Source organism: the organism of the source record quoted next, unplaced genomic scaffold (genome assembly GCF_019419815.1).
Source record: "Pyrus x bretschneideri cultivar Hongxiangsu unplaced genomic scaffold, Pyrus_bretschneideri_v1 Contig4, whole genome shotgun sequence".
Classification (NCBI taxonomy): domain Eukaryota; kingdom Viridiplantae; phylum Streptophyta; class Magnoliopsida; order Rosales; family Rosaceae; genus Pyrus; species Pyrus x bretschneideri.
This window is the reverse complement of record NW_025999723.1, coordinates 677,416-700,468: the sequence shown is the minus strand read 5'-3', so window position 1 is coordinate 700,468 and position 23,053 is coordinate 677,416. Positions and strand designations below refer to the sequence as shown.

The 23,053-nt window shown below is 35.1% G+C and overlaps 3 protein-coding genes across 5 annotated transcripts; 2 read left to right on the top strand and 1 right to left on the bottom strand.

Annotated features, from left to right (window-relative positions):
* The first annotated feature begins 2,944 nt into the window (after positions 1–2,944).
* On the top strand, positions 2,945–3,516 carry LOC125468733 (protein RESPONSE TO LOW SULFUR 3-like). The gene has a single exon (XM_048565050.1). It carries the CDS (start codon positions 3,029–3,031, stop codon positions 3,353–3,355), a length of 327 nt encoding a protein of 108 aa, XP_048421007.1. The 5' UTR covers positions 2,945–3,028; the 3' UTR covers positions 3,356–3,516.
* A 7,507-nt stretch (positions 3,517–11,023) lies between these two features.
* LOC103951544 (chloroplastic import inner membrane translocase subunit HP30-2) lies at positions 11,024–14,632 on the bottom strand. Of its 2 annotated transcripts, none has more exons than XM_048564869.1 (6): positions 14,190–14,632; positions 12,770–12,885; positions 12,023–12,149; positions 11,532–11,680; positions 11,332–11,426; positions 11,024–11,249 (listed from the first exon to the last, which is right to left on the bottom strand). In XM_048564869.1, the coding sequence occupies exons 1-5, from the start codon at positions 14,478–14,480 to the stop codon at positions 11,378–11,380; spliced, it is 732 nt and encodes a 243-aa protein (XP_048420826.1). In that variant the 5' UTR covers positions 14,481–14,632; the 3' UTR covers positions 11,024–11,249; positions 11,332–11,377. The 2 variants fall into 2 exon arrangements, with proteins under 2 accessions (XP_048420826.1, XP_009361233.2); XM_009362958.3 differs by having other exon boundaries at positions 11,332–11,394; positions 14,190–14,629.
* A 2,247-nt stretch (positions 14,633–16,879) lies between these two features.
* On the top strand, positions 16,880–19,758 carry LOC103951545 (DNA-binding protein BIN4). Of its 2 annotated transcripts, none has more exons than XM_009362961.3 (11): positions 16,880–17,019; positions 17,315–17,412; positions 17,570–17,924; positions 18,000–18,061; positions 18,147–18,200; positions 18,372–18,489; positions 18,617–18,663; positions 18,776–18,802; positions 18,893–18,968; positions 19,068–19,207; positions 19,293–19,758. In XM_009362961.3, exons 2-11 carry the CDS (start codon positions 17,365–17,367, stop codon positions 19,395–19,397), a joined length of 1,032 nt encoding a protein of 343 aa, XP_009361236.2. In that variant the 5' UTR covers positions 16,880–17,019; positions 17,315–17,364; the 3' UTR covers positions 19,398–19,758. The 2 variants fall into 2 exon arrangements, with proteins under 2 accessions (XP_009361236.2, XP_048421480.1); XM_048565523.1 differs by having other exon boundaries at positions 17,312–17,412.
* The last annotated feature ends 3,295 nt before the right edge of the window (positions 19,759–23,053 follow it).

Genomic DNA, 23,053 nt, shown 5'->3' with positions numbered 1-23,053 from the left:
TCCGCCTTCAATCACCTCAGCTTCTTTCACTCGCGTCTCATTGTCTACCGTCGTGAACTTTTCCGTTTGTCCAACACACACACACACACACACACACACACACCAATTAGCTCAATCAGTTAACATTAATTAATTATATGTTTAACAATCATTTAGCAAGGCAGGCGGCAGGGCCTAAGGCTAAGTAAACCATTTCTCGGTTCAGAATCCTGATGATCAGCAAGAAGATTAGCGCGGATGCAGCAGCAGGTGTTGTAACAATAACACATGACTTAAAGTTTGGGGGGCTTCCTATCATAATCCATAAACTCTATATAATTTAAAATATCGGTTTAAATGGAAATATTGATATCGATATTGGCTGCTTTCAACGGAAATTTGTAATAGGATCGTTATATCAACTCATTCAGATTTAGTCGAAATTTAAAAAAAATATTCAAAAAATTCAAAAGTTTGACATCTGCAATGAACCTGATAAAATTTAAGTAGTGATCAGTAAATAGTGTCGATATGCATTAATCCTATATCTCGCCGATTTAGAGTGAAATTTGCATTTCACATTCTATCCATATCGATCTTTAATTTTTCGTATATTTCAACAAAAATATCGATAATTTCGTGAATATTTTAAATAATGAACTGGGTCTTATAATAATATCTCACTCACAAATGATCGGGATTCACCATTATTTACTTACGTTTTCTAATGCATGCTAACCAATTTAGTGTTAGCTCTATGAGTGTTGTTCTAGTTTAATTGCTTATGGTAAGCGTGATTAGATGAGTTGACTAGAGTATTGTATTTAACATTCAAGCACTAACTCGAAGTCAACCCTTAATTATGTAATTTTCAAAGTAATATAAAAAATCTAATTGGCAAAAATAAATTGACACTGGATATCGGTCCCATTCGAAATACAACTTATGTCGCAACTAAAAGGATGACAATGATAGAAATGGCCACAAACTTCGAACAAAAAAAAAAGGAAAAAGAAAAAAGAAAAAGAAATGGCCACAAACCTTCCACGGCCACGCAGTTGAGATAAGTACAGTGGATAATGGTCATCATATTACGTCCACATAAATTTAGGATAGTAGAAGCAAAATAAACTAAACATGGAACAAACCGTCGGTAAATATTGCAGGTAATGTTTTAGATTACACTGTTTCAAATTTGCAAAGTAACCAGATCTCAAACCTTCTATTTTGTCTAAATTATCGGAATATGAATTCCAACGTAAGTACAGAAGATAAAAAATTTAATATTCATGCATCTAACCGCATAGCGAAATCACTAATTCTCTATCAAGATTCATAAAACTAAGTAAAACATATTCAGCAAATCAAACAACTCTCCACGTAAATATAAAGCATTAAATATCTAGTATTTACCGTAAAATTAGTAACATTAATCCGTTCACTCAGATTTTTACCGTTTTGCCGCGTATTTATTGCTGACCCAACTTTAGGAAGATTAGGACATCCCACCCACTAGTTTGTCAATCAAATGACTTATGCGACCTCGATAGGCCACGATGCTCCATCGAAAGTCCATTTTCACATGCATGCCAAATAGGTTGCGTAATTGCTAACTCACGACTCGTTTTTTTAAATAATAGAAAATACTTTTAGGGAAAATATTTTTGAGTTTGAATGTTTTTTTGAAGAAAACATCATTCATGAAAGTACTTCAAGTGTTTTTCAAAGATTCACTTGCGTTTTTATTAAGAATTAAATTAAAAATTACTTTCATCAAAAATATTTTTAATCATTTTAAAAACATTTCACATCGAACCCTTATTTGTTACTGCCAAAACCTTGTCGGGCATTGTTTATAATAACTTCTTCTTTTTTTGCCCTATAACGGTAATGAAACAATAGGAAGTGTGGTTGGATTTGGTCAGATACAATCACACGGCCTGAAAAATCTGATAAGTTTTCTTGAATTAGTCAGTGGTCATGGTCAATATTAATAACGTGTGGAAACAATGAGAAAATGTATTTTTGAGCAAAAAAACAATGAGAAATTTGATCAGCAATATTGAGCTCAACTCAATCTTCTTCATTATTTGTTTGTGTTTACATATGACTATCCCAAACATTGACAAATATAAAATAAAAATGAAAAATTATTTAAAGAGGAAAAGGATGGTTGATTCAGTTAGTAAGGGAGTGTTTGTGATTAATCTCTAATTTAAGTTTGATTTTTGCTGCTAGCTGTTTTCGTTGGTGTACGATCTAAACTTTTAAACAACAAAAATGAGTAACAAATGATTTCAATATAACGGAGTTGATTAAGTTAATATGTTCTTTTTGTATACAAGTTTGATTACCTCCTTTTCATCTAATTTATCTTAGAGTAGAATATTGATTAGCAAAAAAATATATATAATTAATGAAATTCATTAACTTTCTTGTTTACAAGTTAACTCGTGAACTTTTTTTTTTTTAAATTACTTTTGAAAAACACGATAAGTGATATTTTATAGTGGTTTCGTTAAAACTTTGCTAATAAAATCCCATTCAAGAATTTAGAAAAAAAAGAGAGAAAATGATACACGAGCATGTCTATGTTACATAACAATGTAGAATACAATATTGACCAAATATAACGTTCTTTAAACCAAGAAAGAAATAAGTCAAACGATGAGTCACGTCATTAGCTTGACAACTAAAATCCAATTAAATTAAACAAAAGAGTCATCAAGATATATCATACAAAAGATTTCTACTATATTTAAAATTTTTAGACCGTAAAATGTTTAGTTAAAATTTTGATGATCAAGATCTAACGGCCAAAAACTTTAAAGAAAATTATACTTCAACTACGCAAAGAGACATGATTTATGACAGGCGCAAAGGCGTAAGCAGAATCACAAATTCGTAACCAAAGCAGATACAGTGAACCTGGACTCATCATTTTTGGCCTTTAAAAGCGTACTCTGCGCACCGCATCAAACACTTTATTTTCTGTTAGTGTTTATTTTCTGTTAGCTGTGACCTGTGAGCTTTTTCGAGTCCAACAAAAATGGCGGTAACGAAGCAACTGCCGGCAGCGGAAGAAGAGAAGCTGCTCAGGCAGAGGAACGAGGAGTTGGAGAGGGAGTTGAGGCAGAGCCAGGAGAGGGAGGAGCGGATGAAGGCGGAGCTCCAGAGAGCCCGCGAGAGACTCCGAGTTGCCGAGGAGGCAGAAGAGCGTCTCTGCTCTCAGCTCGGCGAGCTCGAAGCCGAGGCCGTCGATCAGGCGCGTACGGATCACGCCCGAATTCTGGCCCTCGCGGACCAGCTCTCGCACGCCCAGCGCCTCCTCCAGGCTTCCGCCATTCCCCTGCCGTCGGGGCTCGCTTCCAAATGACAGCCTGGCTGAAACATTAGTTAGTAACCGTTTCCTCTTTTGTGAAAAAAAAAAGCTGTAATTTTGTTCTAGTTTGTGTTGAGTTGTTGGTTGTAATTAGAGTGGTACATAGAAATACCCGTCATTGTGTCAGTATCTCAAATTAATAGCGCATTTTTTGTTGGTTGTAATTAGAGTGGTACATAGAAATACCCGTCATTGTGTCAGTATCTCAAATTAATAGCGCATTTTTTGTAAGTAAGTCCGGTTTGTACGTTTTTTATGTTGTAATTTAGACGTGTTCGTGTTGTGTATTATGTTGTTTAATAATTTGAATCATTTCTTTCCCTTTGAAGAAAACGAATATGTAGAGAAGAAGAGAGAGATTTTTTTTTGCAATTCTTGTTCTTGGTGTTTGCAATTTCCGGCCGATAGTGTTTAAAGGTTGGCTTGGTGTCGATCATATTCAGATTGATAACTCATTAAATTCAATGTATATCGATAGAAAGAATTGATGCTTTATCTAAACGTTGAAAATTGATTAGTCTTCCGCCTTAAATTTGGATATTTTTTTTTCCTACCACCATCTTTTTTCTCTTACAAAATTTTTAATGTGATTGAGATTTTGCTTAATATGAGATAGGTTGTTGCTGTGCTGATTGCGTAATTAGATGACATTTATTTTTTATTAACATACATTGAATTTAATGAATTTTTTACTACATAGGCCAAAAATTTATGATCTTGAAGTCTCTAGATCTCCAAATCCAACCACAAAGTTATGATCTTGAATTTAGATCTCCAAGATTTTGGTTGGTTAATTGTCGATCTAAATGAAGATTAAAGTAGATGAGATGGACTGTGTGAAAGGTGAAAAGTATATTTGTCGACAAACTTGCGACTGCGACTTTCTTTTTCCCCACCGAAAGGAATACGTGGAAGAAAAAGGAAATGTGTAGGGTGAGATCACAATGCAGACTTTAAAATGCTAACTAATAGCGTCTACGCAACATGTTTGAAAATATTTGGACGTCCTTGATTTTGACGCACATTAATGCAGAAAAAAAAAAAAAAAAAGGAAGAAACCCCAATACTCATCTGTTTCCTTTGGCCTAGCTCTATCTCTCTGTATGCTTTCGGAATGAGTTACCGTGAACGGGAATGTCAAGATGACAGTATTCTAAATAAATCATGCAATGTGTAGTGGGGTCAAGGTGGTCTAAGAGCACCTTTTTTGTAAGTAATTCTGGTTTGTATTTTTTTTTATGTTGTAATTTGAACGTGTTCGTGTTTTGTATTATGTTGTTTGATAATTTGAATCATTTCTTTCCCTTTGAAGAAAACGAATATGTAGAGAAGAAGAGAGAGATTTTGTTTTGCAATTCTTGTTCTTGGTGTTTGCAATTTCCGGCCGATAGTGTTTAAAGGTTAGCTTGGTGTCGATCATATTCGGATTGATAACTCATTAAATTCAATGTATATCGATAGAAAGAATTGATACTTTGTCTAAACGTCGAAAATTGATTAGTCTTCCACCTTAAATTTGGATATTCCTTTCCTACCACCCTACCACCATCTTTCTTCTGTTATAAAATTTCTAATGTGATTGAGATTCTGTTTAATATGAGATAGGCTATTACTGCGTTAATTACGTAATTAGATGGTATTGATTTTTTATTAACATACATTAAATCTAGTAAGTTTTTCACTACATACGCCAAAAATTTATGATCTTGGAGTCTCTAGATCTCCAAATCTAACCACAAAGCCAAGATTTTGGTTGGTTAGATCCAAATGAAGATTCAAGTAGATGAGATGGACAGTGTGAAAGGTGAAAAGTATATTTGTGCACAAACTTGCGACTGCGACTTTTTTTTTCCCACCGAAAGGAATACGTGGAAGAAAAAGGAAATGAGTAGGGTGAGATTCATTGACTAATAAGACCGAAATACCCTCTTTTGAATTGTTACGAGTACGTCAACAAATCATTGCTTTCTCTTTTGTCAACCCATTATCGCAGGATCTGTTCTAAGCTTTCAAATGCGATAAAAGCCACCATATTTTATGCATTGCTTTCTTCCGGAAGCACGAAAGAGATTTACATTATACGAAATATTATTGCGGCAATGTCTTTGAATCTATTCATGTTGGTAGTGACGGATTTAGAATTCGAACATTGGAGGGTTTCAGTGTTAAAATTATAAGTTATTAAATAGAAACAACAACAAAATTTCAGTTTATTCACTGATGTATTTTACTAAACGCTTGTTGATTTTTTGTTGTCGACAATAGCAAAGCCAAGAATTATTTGGTGGATGGGTTAAATTAAAATTATTACTACTAAATCAAATGCCTTTTTTTTTTTGTTACCTAAGTTGTATACTAATAAACCTAAAAGTAATATTTTGAAGTAAATAAATTATAACCCTGCATAACTTAAGTTTCAACTAGATTTAACAAAGAAATCATTTAAATTTGCAATTTGCAATAAAAAGAAAACATATATCATCAATCTTATTCAACTTAACAAATTAAAAAAAGAAAAAGTACCTATTCAAGTTGTGCCTTTCGATCCTTGATATAATTGAAATCCTTTGTTATTTCATCTGAATCAACATTTTCGGCAAGCTTTTTTTTTAATGTAGACAACCATTGAATCTGGTAGAAACTCACTCTCTATCTTGTTGCGAAGTCTTGTTTTAATAAGATTCATTGCTGAAAAAACTCATTTAGTACTTGCTGTAGAAACAGGAAGAGTCAATACAAGTCAAATTGACCTATCAATCAAATAATACATTTAAGACCTCTTCAATAGATGCAGAAAGTATAACACTCTCTAATTTATCATAATTATAACCTCTTCATTAGACAAACGGTTGGACGTAACAAATTGAATAATAATAAAACAATTGCATATGATAAATTATACCTAACAAATTTCGAGTTCGAATTTTTAAAATTCAAATAATAAACAAATAAACAACATCAGGAATTAAGAATAAAGCGGTAAAAAAACCTTTACAATTGATGAGAAAATCAAGAGACTTTCACGTGTGCAGATTTCAGAGGCTCCTGTGCATTCGAAACAACCGGAAATCGTGCTAAAAACGTGTAAGTAGTTGTTGAAATGAATAAAATAATAAAAATTAATAATTACTTACCCCTAGAAAATCTAAAACCGTATCGTTTTGAATAGAATAAAAATATTAAAATATTAAAAGTTGATTATTATCTCTAGAACGTAGGAATCGTATGGATTTTGAATTGATTAAAATAATGTTAATAATTATATTTTATTCTTTAACAGACTCGTGTGCGTACGTATTAGGAAATGAGGATCTTCTTTGTGAGGATTTCAGGGATCTTCAAATTATGTTCGTTAATCGCATGCGGTCAGAAATTATTTTAAATAATTTTATTTTAAATTAAATATAAATAATATCTGATGAAAACTGACAATATGATATACGATTTGAAGATTCTCAGGATATACGGTGAACAAATATGATTTAAATAAAGTATTTTTGTTTTGGTGGATCTCTCTCTCATTTAATAAAAGTCTAGAATCTTGGTTTACTAATTGGTGGAATACTAGGCAATCCGAAATTTTTTTGAATGATATTCAAGAAAAGAGTATTCTAAAAGAATTCATAGACTTAGAGGAACTCTTACGTTTGGACGAAATGATAAAGGAAAACCCGGAAACACATTTACAAAAGCCTCGCATCGAAATCTACAAAGAAACGATCCAATTGATCAAGATGCACAACGAGGATCGCATCCATACAATTTTACACTTCTCGACAAATATAATCTGTTTCGGTATTCTAAGTGGTTATTCTATTCTAGGTAATGAAGAACTTGTTCAAAATTCTACAATGTGCCTTGTAACCGGTTTATTGGATGACTAGATTTCCGTATTTTGAGTTAAACTATTTTGAGTTAAGTATTTCAATCGAATCGTAAAATCGTACTTTTTAATCTCAATGGATGCATGACTTGAACGTATCTTCTTGATTATAAGAACATGTGTAGTAATATGCACAAGTACAACGTTACACATGGACATTGAAGATGACAGATCTAGTTTCACATGGATTGTAGAGGTAATTGCTTGCACTGTATGTGTAGCTTCGCATTGCCCTCGTCCTATGTCCATTTTTGAATCGGACGGAGGTGGAAACTGAACGCATATGAAGTATGAAGCGGAATGCGAAGAAATGCGTAGCAGTTATGTTAGACAAACACGTATATGACTTACGAACACAGTCTGAACTGCTAGATGCCACATGACCATGTATGGCACATGAATTTAACGTTCGTATATTGTATCAAACAAGTCATTTGTGCAATGGTTCGTATGGCATGGCAAAAACTTAATTAAATTGAGATATCATTACAATAACATCTCAGTTACATAGAAGTCAAAATATGAAGAGCAATTTATATGAAACTGGTTTACTGCTATATGGCGTTTTGATCTAATAATATATTGTCATGTGAATAAAAACTTTCATAACAATGTTTTATAGCAGTGTAGAACCAGGATTTTATCCTAGAAGGGGCCCAAAACTCTCAGTTCGAAATGCTCTCCTGATGTTACGAAAATTACTTTGTTGTGTGGTAAGCAACCGCCGTCATTGGATTCGGTATGGTGATGTCCTCATCATCCTCTTCCTTCCTTAAATGTAAGCTCCAAGCCACTATGATTTTCTTCCTCTCACCTTCAACTGATCCCTAGACCAGAGTTCTCCTCAAAACTCACAAGTAATGAATTGCCTCAACTGCATAGGAATCACCAAACTCAAATCAAACTCAATGAAAGAAATCACAATAAAAACGTCGGATTAGAGTCTTGAACCTACGGAAAAACCTTGAAAATCATAAATATAATACCAAACTTTTCTACGTGTTAAAAAAATGTCACTATGGCCTTGAGACCATCATGATCTTTTCATGACTTCGCACATGTATCATTAGATTGAGACCCTGTATAACGATTTTATGGATATCATTATATGAATGCGAAAAGAGAAAAAGTTTAGGCAAGACCACGTAGGTGTGGACCCATGTGGCACTATCTATGCATTCCCCCCGCTTCGTTTCCACCGTTAATTTTCAGCAGTTATAGTCATGGTGGACCGTTATCATTGGCTAATAAGACCGAAATACCCTCTTTTGAATTGTTACGAGTGCGTCGACAGATCATTGCTTTCTCTTTTGTTAACCCATTCTCGCAGGATCTGTTCTAATCTTTCATACGGGAGATAAAAGCCACCATATTTTATAATTGCATTCTTCCGGAAGCATGAAAGAGATTTACATTATACGAAATATAATTGTGGAAATGTCTTCGAATCTATTTATGTTGGCAGTGACAAATTCAGGATTCGAACATTGAAGAATTTCAGTGTTAAAAGTATAAGTTATTAAACAAAAATAACAATAAAATTTCAGTTTATTCATTGAGGTATTTTACCAAACACTTGATGATTTTTTTGTTGTCGAAGAATTCTTGAAAGCCCTTCATATGTATATTCTCTGAACTTTGAGTGGTCTAAGATCACCTTAACTCCACTGCACGTTGCATGATTTATTTAAGACACTGCCACCTTGACATTCCCGTTCACGGTAACTCATTCAGAAAGCATATAGAGAGAGATAGAGTTAGGCCAAAGGAAACAGACGATTATTGGGGTTTCTTTCTTCTTTTTTTTTTTTTTTTTTTTTTTTCTGCATTAATGCGCGTCAAAATCAAGGACGTCCAAATATTTTCAAACATGTTGCGTAGACGCTATTAGTTAGCATTTTAAAGTTTGTCATAACTGTTGAAAATTAACGGTAGAAACGAAGCCGGGGGAATGCATGGATAGCGCCACATGGGTCCACACCTACGTGCTTCGGCCGAAACTTTTTCTCTTTTCGCATTCAGATAATGATATACATAAAATCGCTATGCAGCGTCTCAATATAATAATACAGAAGCGGAGTCATGAAAGGATCATGATGGTCTTAGGGTTATAATGACATCTTTTTAACACGTGGAAAAGTTTGGTATTATATTTATGATTTTCAAGGTTTTTCCGTAGGTTCAAGACTCTAATCCGAAGTTTTTATTGTGATTTCTTTCATTGAGTTTGAGTTGAGGTTGGTGGTTCCTATGTAGTTGAGACAATTCATTGCTTGTGAGCTTTGAGGAGGACTCTGGTCTAGGGATCAGCTGAAGGCGAGAGGAAGAAAGTCAGAGTGGCTTGGGGCTTACATTTAAGGAAGGAAGATGATGATGAGGACGTCACCATACCGAATCCAATGACGACGGTTGCTTACTACACGACAAAATAATTTTCGTAACATCAAGAGAGCATTTCAAACTGAGAGTTTTGGGCCCCTTCTAGGATAAAATCCTGTCTTTGCACTGCTATAAAACATTGTTATGAAAGTTTTTATTCACATGACAAGATATTATTGGATCGGAACACCATATAGCAGTAAATCAGTTTCATATAAATTGCTCTCCATATTTTGACTTCTATGTAACTGAGATGTTATTGTAATGATATCTCAATTTAATTAAGTTTCTGCCATGCCATGCGAACCATTGCACAAATAACTTGTTTGATACAGTATCCAAATGTTAAATTCGTGTGCCATACGCGGTCATGTGGCATCTAGCAGTTCAGACTGTTCGTAAGTCATATACGTGTTTGTCTAACATAACTGCTTCGCATTTCTTCGCATTCCGCTTCATACTTCATATGCGTTCAGTTTCCACCTTTGTCCAATTCAAAAAATGGACAGAGGACGAGGGCAACGCGAAGCTACACGTACAGTGCAAGCAACTACCTCTACAATCCATGTGAAACTAGATCTATCATCTCCAATGTCCATGTGTAATGTTGTACTCGTGCATATTACTATACACGTTCTTATAACCAATAAGATACGTTCACTTCATGCATCTAGTGAGATCAAAAAGTACGGTTTTACGATTCGATTGAAATGTTTAACTTAAAATACAGAAATCTAGTCATCCAATAAACTGGTTTACAAGGCGCATTGTAGAATTTTGAATTTGATCAAATTGGTTTTTGGAACTCTTCTAGGATACCCAGAGCATCCCCAAGAGTATCATTTATTAGGCCTCCTTTGTCCGCCCATTGCCCTACTTCCTTAATCCAAATAGCAGTAGGAGAAGCTGAGCTAGCTAACCCAGCTAAAGTTCTCAAACAAGAATTACCCTTACTCATATTGTAGGCAAATCCTGTCACTAGTAGTTCTAATTAGCCCACTTGCCCGAGCACACTCTCAACTTGTACATGCATTTGGAGAATGACCCTTATGGCACGGCTTATTCAGTTATTTTCACAGCTTAAATAAGGCTCAAACCACTTCTATAAAAGCATGGTTCTCACCTCCCTCTCTCCTCCCTCCTTGGAGCTCGTCCATTCCGAATGTTTTAAAAGTTAGACCTTGGTGTTTGTATTTTCATTTTCGAATCAAGATTTAAAGATTAGAACATCCGGAGCATCCCATACTCCGGAAAATCCTAGAATTTTTGTTGGATCTCGGAACAATCAAATTTAAGAAATTCCGATTCTTGCTTCTCTTCATAATATTTGGTCGTTGTTTATGTAAATTAAAAACCAACTTGTGCATGTCTTCATAGCGGTAGCGTTGTAAATAGAAAGATTATGCAATCAGCTAACTTTTAATCTAAGCAAATTGTAGCGGTTGAATAGTTAAGGGCACAGTCGACAGCAAAATCACATTGTATCAACTCAAAACATATCTCCCTTCTCAGTCTTGGGTTTTGATCTGCAGATAGAAGGGCTCTTCTTTAGGATGGCAAAGCAGACTAAATCGACAATACGCAGTTCAACTATTCTATCCTCGCCTATCTTTTATCTCCGGGTCCCTGAAACCAAATATTAGTCATAATCCAATCGACTCACAAGTTTGAGGGTGCGATATAACTATTTACGGATCATGAATCATACCTCTGAATGTGATCAAGAATGAGAAGCCTGGGTCCGGGAGGGATTTTCACGTCTCTAAGAGCACTGTAATGAAATTGCATGGCGAACGGAAAGGCGTTCATTAAAATGAATACAAGCTACATGGTTTATAAATATGGACAAACAAAGTGACTTTACGATAGAATATGAGTGATGAAAAATACGCAAATCCTGCTACTTGCCTATCGTTGAGCAGAGGCAAAGTGTTGTCGGATAATAGGCCTTTCTTGAAATTCTTCTCGTAACTCTGGAGGCCGAGGTTGCTCAACATGCTTCTTGTTTTAGAATAGTATATATCTTCGGTAGGTGGTTGAGAAAATTTTTGCCCCAACTGCATAACCATGTGAAAAGTGCTTTGAGCGCGTATAAGTAACTAGACCACGGATACTAACAAACATGCATGTAAGCAGTGCTAACTCGTACAGGTCTAGATATGAAATTGGAATAATGTGAAACCACATAGACGTTCATCTACATCTGGTATTTTCGAACAAGAAAAAAAAAATGTGAGTTCCAGATTTTCAGCTGCTTCATTGCCTCACAAATGACATGTTTGTTTTACTAATGTCTCCAAAAACCGCAATGCAATCATGTAGCTAAGGAGTAGAAGATGAAAACACTTCACCTTTCAGCTACTATCAAACTGATAAATCATATATTGTCAGAGTCTCACCTTGAAAAGTCCACCTTGAACAAGTGCAAAGAAAAGTCCAGAAGTAACTGCATTTGCTGCTTGATTGGGGCCACCCATACCGCTTACAAGTGAAAACAGGGCTCCGGAACCAAAAGCAGCCACCATGCTGCAACAAAAATAGGGTTGTCACAAAATCAAAGAAACAAAGGCCACTTGTATTAGAAATAAATGAAATCTTAATACCGGCACACTGAATTAATAATATAAACGAAGAACAGACTGATAGATGATCCATTTCTAGATAAAGAAATACATTTTTTCACGGGAATGAAAAAAGAGTGGTGGGGTGGAAGAAACAAATCGACAGGATCTCCTGGGGACCTGCTGAAAATCTAGGCAGGTGGCACACCATTGGCTTATGGTCAGCCATGTAAGTTTTAGTTTTTCCAAAATGAACCAAAGGAACCAATCCATTAAAGTCTGTTCCTTACTCTTCAAATGACCTAAAACAGCCTAAAAGGCAGCAGGGCAACATCCGCATACGACAGGAGCTAAGATAAATTTTAAAAGAACGGTTACCCTAATATAATTTCACAATTCATATTCATAGAATTTTGGCTAAATCACAACACAGAATAAATATGGCCATATGAGACCGGGCATCCACAACAACTTCAATGTTGTTAACTACTGCCTATATTTCTTCATTAAAGCAATCATAAGCTCAATTGATTGTGACTGCAATTTTATAAACACCAAACAGTGTGGACAAAGGAATAGGCTTACCTGGACTGGACATCCTCCTTGCCTCTCACTCTTTTCATGACACAGGATATGCCGGCATTGACACCAGTCATAACAGCAAAGTTGCGAGCTTGGACCAATGGACCACCTGCAAGGGCCTATGATCAAAGCAAACAAATTGTGTATATCAACAGAACAGCTCCACCAAGTACGGGTGACTGTTCTGACTAATGCAAACATAAGCCATGTTTCAAAAGTTATCTGTTATCATTAAGAAGAAGCATGTTTCCCACCATAAAACATGTAATAGGTTTCCTTAAAGAATGTTTGGTGTTCATACAAATTTCAACTTCTACAAATTCTCAACAGAACTACCAAAATAATAGTAAATTAGAAACGCAAAAAAAACCCGAGAACTATAAGTTTCATAGAACAAAAACGTCAGTTGATTCTTAGTTGTGAACATCCTTCAGTGTCCTACCATTGCAACGTAAGCAAGGTAGGGTTTGAAGCGTTTTTCTCTAAAGTCTAGCATTTTCAAGGGTTATATGTGAAATGCTCAATAATTAAGCCCAATAAAGTGAAAAGGAATCAAATTTTACTCTGCTTAGCTCACTAATTGCATACCCTAATCCCATCTGAATACCACCCATTTGAAGAATACTAGGTTCCATGTTTACTCTTTGCCGCCCCAAAGTTTCTAAACAATGGCACCAACAGCAATCGCAGTAAGCAGACTCAAAGAATAACTCAAAAATATAGTCTATTATCTAAAAACATAAAAAGTGAGTTTTTAAAGTTTTTAAACTTAAACTTACTCCTTTCTTTTCTCTCCCTCCTCTCCTCTCACTCAAATCTATCTCTCCTTCTTTTCTTCTTTCTCTCTCCTTTTTTTGTTATACTTTTTTTTATCTCTCTTTCAATTCGTTATCTTCATTCTTTCGGTTCTTTCTCTCACTCTTCCTCTCTATCTTGTCCAATCCTCTCTCTTCTTTCTCATTCCTTTAATTATCTCTTACTTTCTTTCCTCCTCTCTTCTCTTTCTCCCTTTCCTACGACCCCTCTTTTTAAATATTTTTATCTAGTTTAAGTCATAAAATTTAAAAATTTTAAATCGCAAACCAATCAAATTTTTTAGTCTTACATAAAATTGTTTTAAAAAAATGTTCTTAAAAAATGTTTTAAGAAATGATAAAAATTTTCAAATACAATACCAAACAGCCTAATTTTCCTGTATTTAAATACTGAAAATTGCTACGAACAAGAAACAAAATATTGGGATTTATCATATACTCAAAATGCCAAATGGGGTGTGCTAAAGTTTCAGTCTTTCTCCAAATTCTCCGCGTAGTTCCCAATAGAAATCCAATCCAAACAAAGGGTATTTCGTAATTTAAACGAAAACATAGTGCAATTTTTCTCAGTGTGTGTATGTGTGAGAGAGAAAGAGAGAGAGAGAGACCTGAGCTTGGTTGAAAGAGGCCATGACTTGGGGGTTGAGGCCGGCCTGAGGAGGAGGAGTGGGAAGAGAGGAAGAAACATCGTTGGTGAGGGTACCCATAAAAGCGCCGATGGCGGCGCCCTGAGCGCCGCTGGTGAGTGTGACGACGGCGGCCTCGACGGGCAGAGACTGCTTGGCCAGCCACCCCTTGACGCCAGCCTGCAGCTCCTTGAAGCGAGCCTGAAATTCCTCAATAGGGTTCTGAGGAGGCACCATCTTCTCCACCATAGCTCCCTGTTTTCCTTGTTCCATGCGAGATTTCGACTTCCCCCAATTCGATTTCTGCTTCTTCTTCTTCTTCTTCTTCTGGTTCTGTAAATGCTATTGGAGCATACAGTCACTCTCTCCGTGGATAACGAGGTTTCTTTGTTTTTGTCTCTCTTATATACTTCCCTACTATATTCAACCTTCCCCTAAACTTGGGATGACAACGGTTCGGTTTGGAGAAATAAATGTTATATTTATCTTTATAACCATAAAAATTAATCATACCCATAACCGTAAAATAACCATTGGGGATTATCCATAACCATATCTAACGGATTTTTAATCGGTTATCGGTTATATCCATTTTCGTCAAAAAAAAAAAATTATATTCATCCAATTGACGCACTTTAAATTTTAGTAGATACTAATTTTGCCATTAAATAGTCACATTTAATTACAAAAAAACATAACAATATATATTTGAAGTTGTTCATGATAAGCCAATATGATAAATTGGTACAATAAAAAAGAAAAAGAGAACAAAAACAAATATGAAGGGAAGATAAAACATGTAAACTAAATATATGACAACAAACAAGAAGACAATTATTGATTTAATTTTGCATAATTCTATGGGCTCATAACATATGTAATAAACTGAAAAACTGACGCTAATTGATAATTTTCATGAATCAAATAACATGAAAAAGAATGAAAGATTACTTATTGAGCTTACAACATGCACCAATTTCTTGACAGTGAGACTTTTGAAGAGAGATGAATATGATAAACTTGGAACATTTGATAATTGATATATAAAATGATTCAATGAATTAATTTGGTTGAGTATAACAATAAGAGTATTGAATGGATGAGGTTGTTGGTATGATGCATGTATAATGAATTAGTATTATAGGGATATGAATAATTGAATACGTTGTGGGCATGATTCCAAGACTTCGAAAGGCATAATTGAATAAAATATAATATATATCAAATATATATATATATATATATAATATTCGGATCGGATTCGGGTACAGATATACATTGGGTACCCCTATAACCATATCCAAAACCATAACCGAATAAAGTTAACGGTTTTTCCCCATATCCAAACCATATCTGAATTTTCATATCCAAATCCAATCTATTCGGGCAATTATCCACGATTATCGGATTTAATGGTTCGAATTGCCATCCCTACCCTAAATCCTGCCCTGCCGTATATGCTATGGCTTTAAACCTACCCAAATTAAACCCTCCGAAAGATAACTTCCACTGCTAAAAACACTTGCGTAAACCCTCGTCAGTTGCGGTCGATTTTGCCTCATCAGCCACTCAAACTCATTTCTTATTAAATTTTTTATTTTAGCTTGAGTTTCCCTACGATCAAAAGGAAAATTAATGAAAAAATTTGAAAATTTTAAGTTTTAACTATAAGGATAAAATAAATGGTAAAATAAATAGTATCAAAATTAATTTTTTAGTATAAAAATATGATTTTTCGTTAAAATGAACAATATCGAAAAACTTTTGTTAAAATTTTCATGCTTGAATTGATTGTTCTTTGTTCATTTTGTAATTTGCACCTTATAACTTTTTAATTATTTAAAGGTGCGTAAGTTTCAGTTCGTCATAATTATATTTAGTTAACGGGCACTATACATGATGAAATTTACGAAAACAAAATTGACGGTTGAAGAGGTATAATGATAAGAGTTGAAGTTTTAGCGAGGGTCAAAAAGTAAATTTAGATTTCCTCTTGACCAAAAGGAAAAGAAGGGTTCAAGGCCCAAAGCAACACCGAATAAACGATAGATTTTTAGTATGTTTGGAAGTAGTACGCCACGTATTATCATTTTTACTAATTAATGAAATTATTTTTATCGATTAAAAGAGGGATGAAAAGATAATTTAATATTTTATCATACAGAAACATAATGGGTAATAATGTAATTCACAGATCTAAATTTTACTATTTTTTATTAAAACTTCACATACAGATAATGTTACAATTTCCCTAATATTTAAAATTAGAAAAAATAAAAAATAAAAAACCAAAAACAAAAAGCTCTCACTCCCCTGTTCTCTCTCTCCCCCCATCTCTCCTTCTCATTTTCTAAAAAAAAAAAAAATGTATTTATACACACAAAATGTGTAGGTAAATACAAATGTAATTGGTGAAAAGTTTTTGTTTAAGTGTCTATTCAATTGTATAATTATGTGTGATGTATCATTTTGTGTTTTGAATATACTAAAAACACTCTCAAATAAACTTGGATTCTGTGAGAAATTTTTCAATATGATTAAATCACAAATTAACCATTCACAAGATATTACGCTGCATGTTATTATATAATTATAAAAACCTTTTTTTAAAAAAAAAGAAAAACTTTTTCTAATTATATAATGACACATGACATAATGCCAATAATGCCAATGTTGAGGTCGCGCCACACTATTTCACTTTTCCTCGCGGGCGGCGGTGGTTAAATTACTTATTTTTGGCGCCAATCGCACTCCGGTGGCTAGCAGGCTAGCAGCCGTCCGACCCGCTCTTGCGCCGCTGCATCTCATCGTGGTACGTTCTCCCTTTCAATTCTAGGTACTTGTATTATTTGGTTTACAGTTAATTTAGTTCGTTATCAGATCCGCAATTCCTGTTACTGCTGATTTGTGGTTTTGGCATTTTCGCAAACACCTTGCGAGCGTGGCTGCTGCTGATTCTTTAGCTTCACACATATGCATACAGATTCTCTCCCTGCAATATTTCTACTGAATCAGCTCATCTTATATGTTAATTTTATATTACATTGTCTTTTTCCATGTATGATAATTAATTTGATGAAACGCTTTGAAAATTTTCATGCCAGAAGGTGGAGGAGGACGGGGAGGAATCAAAGTTTATTACTTTCGAGCAGCCGGGATGAGCACGTCGAGGGAGGAGTCGCCAGATTGGCTGCGCTCTTTCCAGGTACTCGAAAAGAATTTCACCAATCTTTTATAGAAGTTGAAACTTTCATGCTCTAATGGGTACATTTTGTTCATGTTGCTGGTTAAAGTTGCTTAGCAGTTTAGGTATTTGATTGGTTTTACATTTCTTTTTCTGTTTTGGTTTGCTTTGTTTTCAGGTACCCGAAACTCATTCACCAGTGGAATTATCCTCAGATTCCGAGGCTTCACTGAATGGAGTTCCTTCGGGGGAGGATAAATCAGAAACTCATTCACCAGTGGAATTATCCTCAGATTCCGAGGCTTCTCTGAATGGTGTTCCTTCGAGGGAGGATAAAACCGATTCCCCTGAATTGTCTCCATGTAAATCTTCTAAACTTGCCGATGAAGATCAGAATAAAGTTCTTGGGGAAAGTGTTGCAGAGTCTACATCTGGTAAGAAATTAAAACGAAACTCTCCAAAGCAAAGGAAAAAAGCAGAAGATCAGAAATCCCCTAAAAAGAAGAAACTAGAGATATCCAAGGAAGGAGAAGGTAAATGCGAAGGGTTTGGTTGAAACCTTCTGATCATGACGTTTGTAGACTTATAAAAGAGAATTTTTGGTTCAGGAAACAGTGATGATGCAGAAGTTGCAGAGGAAGAACCATCTGGGAAGCACATTGAGCCTCATGTAAGAGTTTACTATAGAAGTAGCAATGGTTCTCTATGTAATTTTTTATAATTAATGAGTTGCTTTGGTTATATGTAATTTGCAGGTCTCCACCTCAAGGTTGCCTTTGGTGCTCTCTGAAAAAGTCCAACGCTCGAAGGTACAACAAGATATTGTTCTTATCACTTGTTATAGGTTGTATATAGAGTCAGCAAGATAGTGTTCTTATCAAAAGTAGAAACTAACATTGACGAGATATTGTTCCATAGCTTGGTGTTTTACATCCCCCAATTACTTTCCATTGAAAAGAAATGGTTTGTATTTTGTATAGGCACTTGTTGAGTGTGAAGGAGAATCCATAGATTTGAGTGGTGATATGGGTGCTGTAGGACGGGTAATTATTTCAGATTCCAAATCTGCGGATCCTGAAATGTACCTTGATTTGAAAGGTATATCTTGTTTATATAGGTAAACAAATTGGTGGTTATTTAGCCTTGTCAGTGCAACTTATTGTGCGGCATGTTTCTTAATTAGATGCCTACATCTGATTAGTTTATCTTTTGTTTAACGCTACAGGAACCATATACAAAACAACAATAGTTCCTTCCAGGACATTTTGTGTTGTAAGTTATTGTCTCTACTTAGCCCCTTACAGAAATCAATAATCTTTCCTGTTAACGAAATCAGATGCACAATAATAATGATGTGATATGAAACATTTTCTTTTTTGTTCAGGTTAGCTTTGGTCAGTCGGAGGCAAAGGTTGGTTAGCCATTTAGTTAGGTAAGCAGGAAATGGATAACTTAATGAAAAGGGTATGATTTAACTCTGAATTGTATATTCCTTGAGCAGATTGAAGCTATCATGAATGACTTCATTCAGTTGAAACCACAATCAAATGTTGATGAAGCTGAAACAATGGTTGAAGGTTGGTTTTTGTTGCGGTGGCTATTTCTTTATTTTCATCTTCTCTTTAAAACAACCGAAACAGTAATCTCCTTAACATCTCATCGTTTTGAGTGAGTAGGAACCCTAGATGGTTTCTCGTTCAATTCAGAAGATGAGGGTGACAAACTTCCTAAAGCCACACCTCAACAAGCTGATCAAAACGAGGATGCTGAAGAACAAAATAAGGGGGTAACCAAGGCGAAGGCTAAGAAAGCATCGGTATGTGTAAGAACCTTAATTTTTCTAATTCTTTTGGGTAAATGCAATGAATATTTTGTTGATGTGAAGTTTTCTTTGTCTACAGACTGTTGTAAGGAAGAGAGCTAAACCTGCCGGAGGGAAGCCACAATCAGCAAAGAAACCAAGAAAGAAACCTCAAGTTTCCAAGAAGGCTAAGGGCAAGAAATGAGGCACACAATTTTGTTTATCATTTATTCTGCCGCAAATTGGGATATTAGTTCTCATAGTTGACAGGAGTGGATTGGTGATGTAGAATAGCTAGCGGATCAGGTTATCTAGCAGCTCGACGGGCATAATCACAAGAATAACAAGGTTTTGAGTTGTTTTTTGTGTCTGATTTAGGCGGAGAATACACCGTTTTGAAGGCAATGATATGTATCTTGTTACTGTCATTGTTTTAAGTTGGTTGATGGAGTATTTAGTGACCATTACTGTATAATGATGCCGATTGGTGGCCTATATTCATTTGAAATTTTTACATGTAGGATCCATTGTTCATGATTCGATACAAGTTTTGTATTGTATTTGTATTGTTTCTCTCTGTTTGTTGAAGCCCTCTGATCCCATGTACTTGATGAAGGAAGATTTGTGAAAAACATGTTCATTTAAGCAACATCAATAGCATGCAATTAACAATTAAAGGCGGAATCATGCTTGTATGCACTTAAAAACAAAACATTTACCCATGAAATTCAAAGCCTAGTAGATAGGTGAACCAAGACTCAACTCAAAACAAAGTGAGTTGAGAAATCAATACCTTTGTAGATTCCTCTTTGCATAAGCAAAGGCTAATCACCCAAAGAGAGGGCCTTCATTCCTTGCATCTTAGATCCATGGATTTGGATGGATGAAAAGGTTTCTCCAAGTTCCCAAAATTGAGAACCTCTAATGATTCATCACCAAGGCATAATGAAGAAGAAATGAGTGACCTTGGAGGAGTTTGATTGCTAGATGATCCTTCCAAGGTTGGCCGAAATTTTAGAGAGAAAGGAGAGCTTGTGTTCTCATCCTTTCCCCCAAAAATAACCCTTAGTAAATTTTAGGCTATAAAGTCCTTTATATAGTCCCTTCAAATAAGTGACCTAATGGACCAAAAGCCCTATTCTTTTACCATGGCCGGCCTATAGGGTTTATTGGGCTTTCAAGCCCTTTGTTTATTCAAGTTGTCATACAACTTGAGTTAATGGGCTTGACATTCAAATCCCATTGGGCCTTGCGGCCCAAAACTAACCCGAGGTCTTTAACGAACTTATTCGTTTGATTAATTAACATATTAATTAATCCTAGCCTTAGATAAATAATTAAACCATTTAATTATTCTTACTCATCTCCGTTGTTTCTTCAAACTCTACCTTACTCGGTGAACGATCCACTAGGTTCCTTTTAGCGAGGCAGTGGGCGATTAAAACTCTTTCTAATCGATTGTGAATTGAAACTTACTTTCAATTCTCCCGTTAGTGATAATACACTTTTAGGGCTTCCACAAACCATGGTTGACGCCTAGCAGCATGTCATGGTTACCCAAGCTAATCAGAAGAGGTGGAGAACCTATTCAGTTTTAGGATTACAAATGCAATACGGTCTTTCTCTAATACAATACTCTTGACCACATTGTTTGGTTTGATAGTTTATTCATGTCTATTATCCAATGTGAGTCTTGTGCTTATATGATTACCATGAATGTGATTTGGAACACATTCCTAAATCTCATTCATACTTTGGCCAAAGATTCTCAATCATATCATAGAGTATTCTCCCTCAAACAGTTTGAAGGTTAGAGATCCCTTGTTGCGCATTCACTTGCCTCCATGGCTAAGTGGCTTAACCCCAACGATGCCATGGACACCCTCCTGATGGAGTGACTTTGACATAATCAAAGATTAAGGACCTAACCACAAGACAACTGTGATGCCTCAGGTCAAAAGACTAATTTGCATTATCCCAACCATGAGTTCTCATGTGACATGAATATGAGAACTCCTCGTTGATCGTGTTCAGTGAACTCATTCTCTATTGAGCACCTACGTACTTGTCTTGATGTCACACACACCAATGACTCGAGACTAGTCACTCTCCCTGAGAGAAGACATAGCACGTACTGATCTTAACGGACTGTCAATGCCCAATTGACAATCTTATGATCAGGAACGTTTAGGATGTGTCAACGAAAGAATGGTCTCATGAATCTAACTTCTTTAGATCGCATTCTTCCAATCACATATTCCTTGGAATTATCGTTTAAGCATATAACATTTATATGAGACGGCTCAAACAATAATCTTTGCCCTTAACATTAAACTAGATTAGTTTAACATGTGAAATGTCCATAAAGTATCATCATATGATTGGTTTTAGGGCACATTTCCAACAATCTCCCACTTGCACTAGAGCCAATCAGCTTAATCATCAGTGATGATACCTCTTCTTTAGTCATTTCATAAATGGCTGAGTAGTAGGCCTAGACAATGGATATCTATATGTTATCCATAGAAGCAACCTTGAGAATAACGACGTCACCATTATACATGATTCTCAATCATGTGGTTCAGTCTCTCATTTGAGTTCGGACCTTGATGAGACCTTGATTCCCTGGCTTGAGCTATCGCCCCATTAGTGTCATACACTTTCTGGTTGGAACCGAATGGAGAGTTCATGAATGAACTTTCCCATCCAAACAACAATGTTGTAAGCTTCTATATGGCAATATATTTTGCATACATGATGGAACACATTAAAGTCATTTACTTTTAACGTTTCCACCCAAATATCTCTTTAGTCATAATAGAGAGATATCTCATTATCACTTCATTCATAATGAAGAAATATTCTATGATGGATTAGATTCATAATCTGATACATTTACACTTCCATAACGTTACTCTAATTCTTCCTCATTCTTGAGGAATCCATCCTTAGTATTTCTTAAATACCTAAGGATTCACTTGACAGTTGCCAAGGTTCTGATCCTGGGCTTGCACTGATATCATCTTGTACCGTTCTAGGTACAACTTATATCAATGTTTTCATACAATATGAAATACATAAATCACCTTTCTGCGTATGCATAAAGGATTCTATTTACGCATTATTTCTTTGGGAGTCAAAGGGTACATTCCCTTTGAGAAGAACAACTTCCTAGTCTCACTAGAATTGTCATTCTAATTGAAGTTTATCATCATATGAGAAACTTCCTAGCATCTCTTGTCTATTTTAGGGATTGATATAATCCAATTATATCTTGAAATCTATCATTATAGATTTCCATCCCATGTATATAGACTATGTCTCCCATATACATTCTATCATTATAGAATGTTTAAAGTCATAACTTTAACGATGAAGAATTCCTTTTATTTTCAAAATTAATATATATCATGTATATATATTCAAATTTAGGAATATGATCAACTCCCACTAATCTTTTGTAAACCTAGTAAACAAAAGATTCATTTACATCTTTATGAGAAATCAAACAATTGATCTTTTCTCATAAGACGCTTATAGCTCCTACTAGCTTGCTAAGATCCATGATGGATGAATCTCTACAACTAACCTGTCTTGTGATTTATAGTTTTAGACATATATTATCAAGACTATCTTAATAATGGTTTCGGAAACCCATATTATGTCCAAACATTAAATCACCATTTAGTTGTAGCTAGCAATCTTCGAATTAATTGAAACCAAGACTACGTCAAAGATGGTTTCTTCAAAGTCAACCATTCTCTTTGAGTGTAGTCACCTTAAGCTACCAATTAGCTGTGAAGGTTTCATTATTTCGGGTCAAATGGTACTTTACCATTTCATTGAGTATATATCGTATAT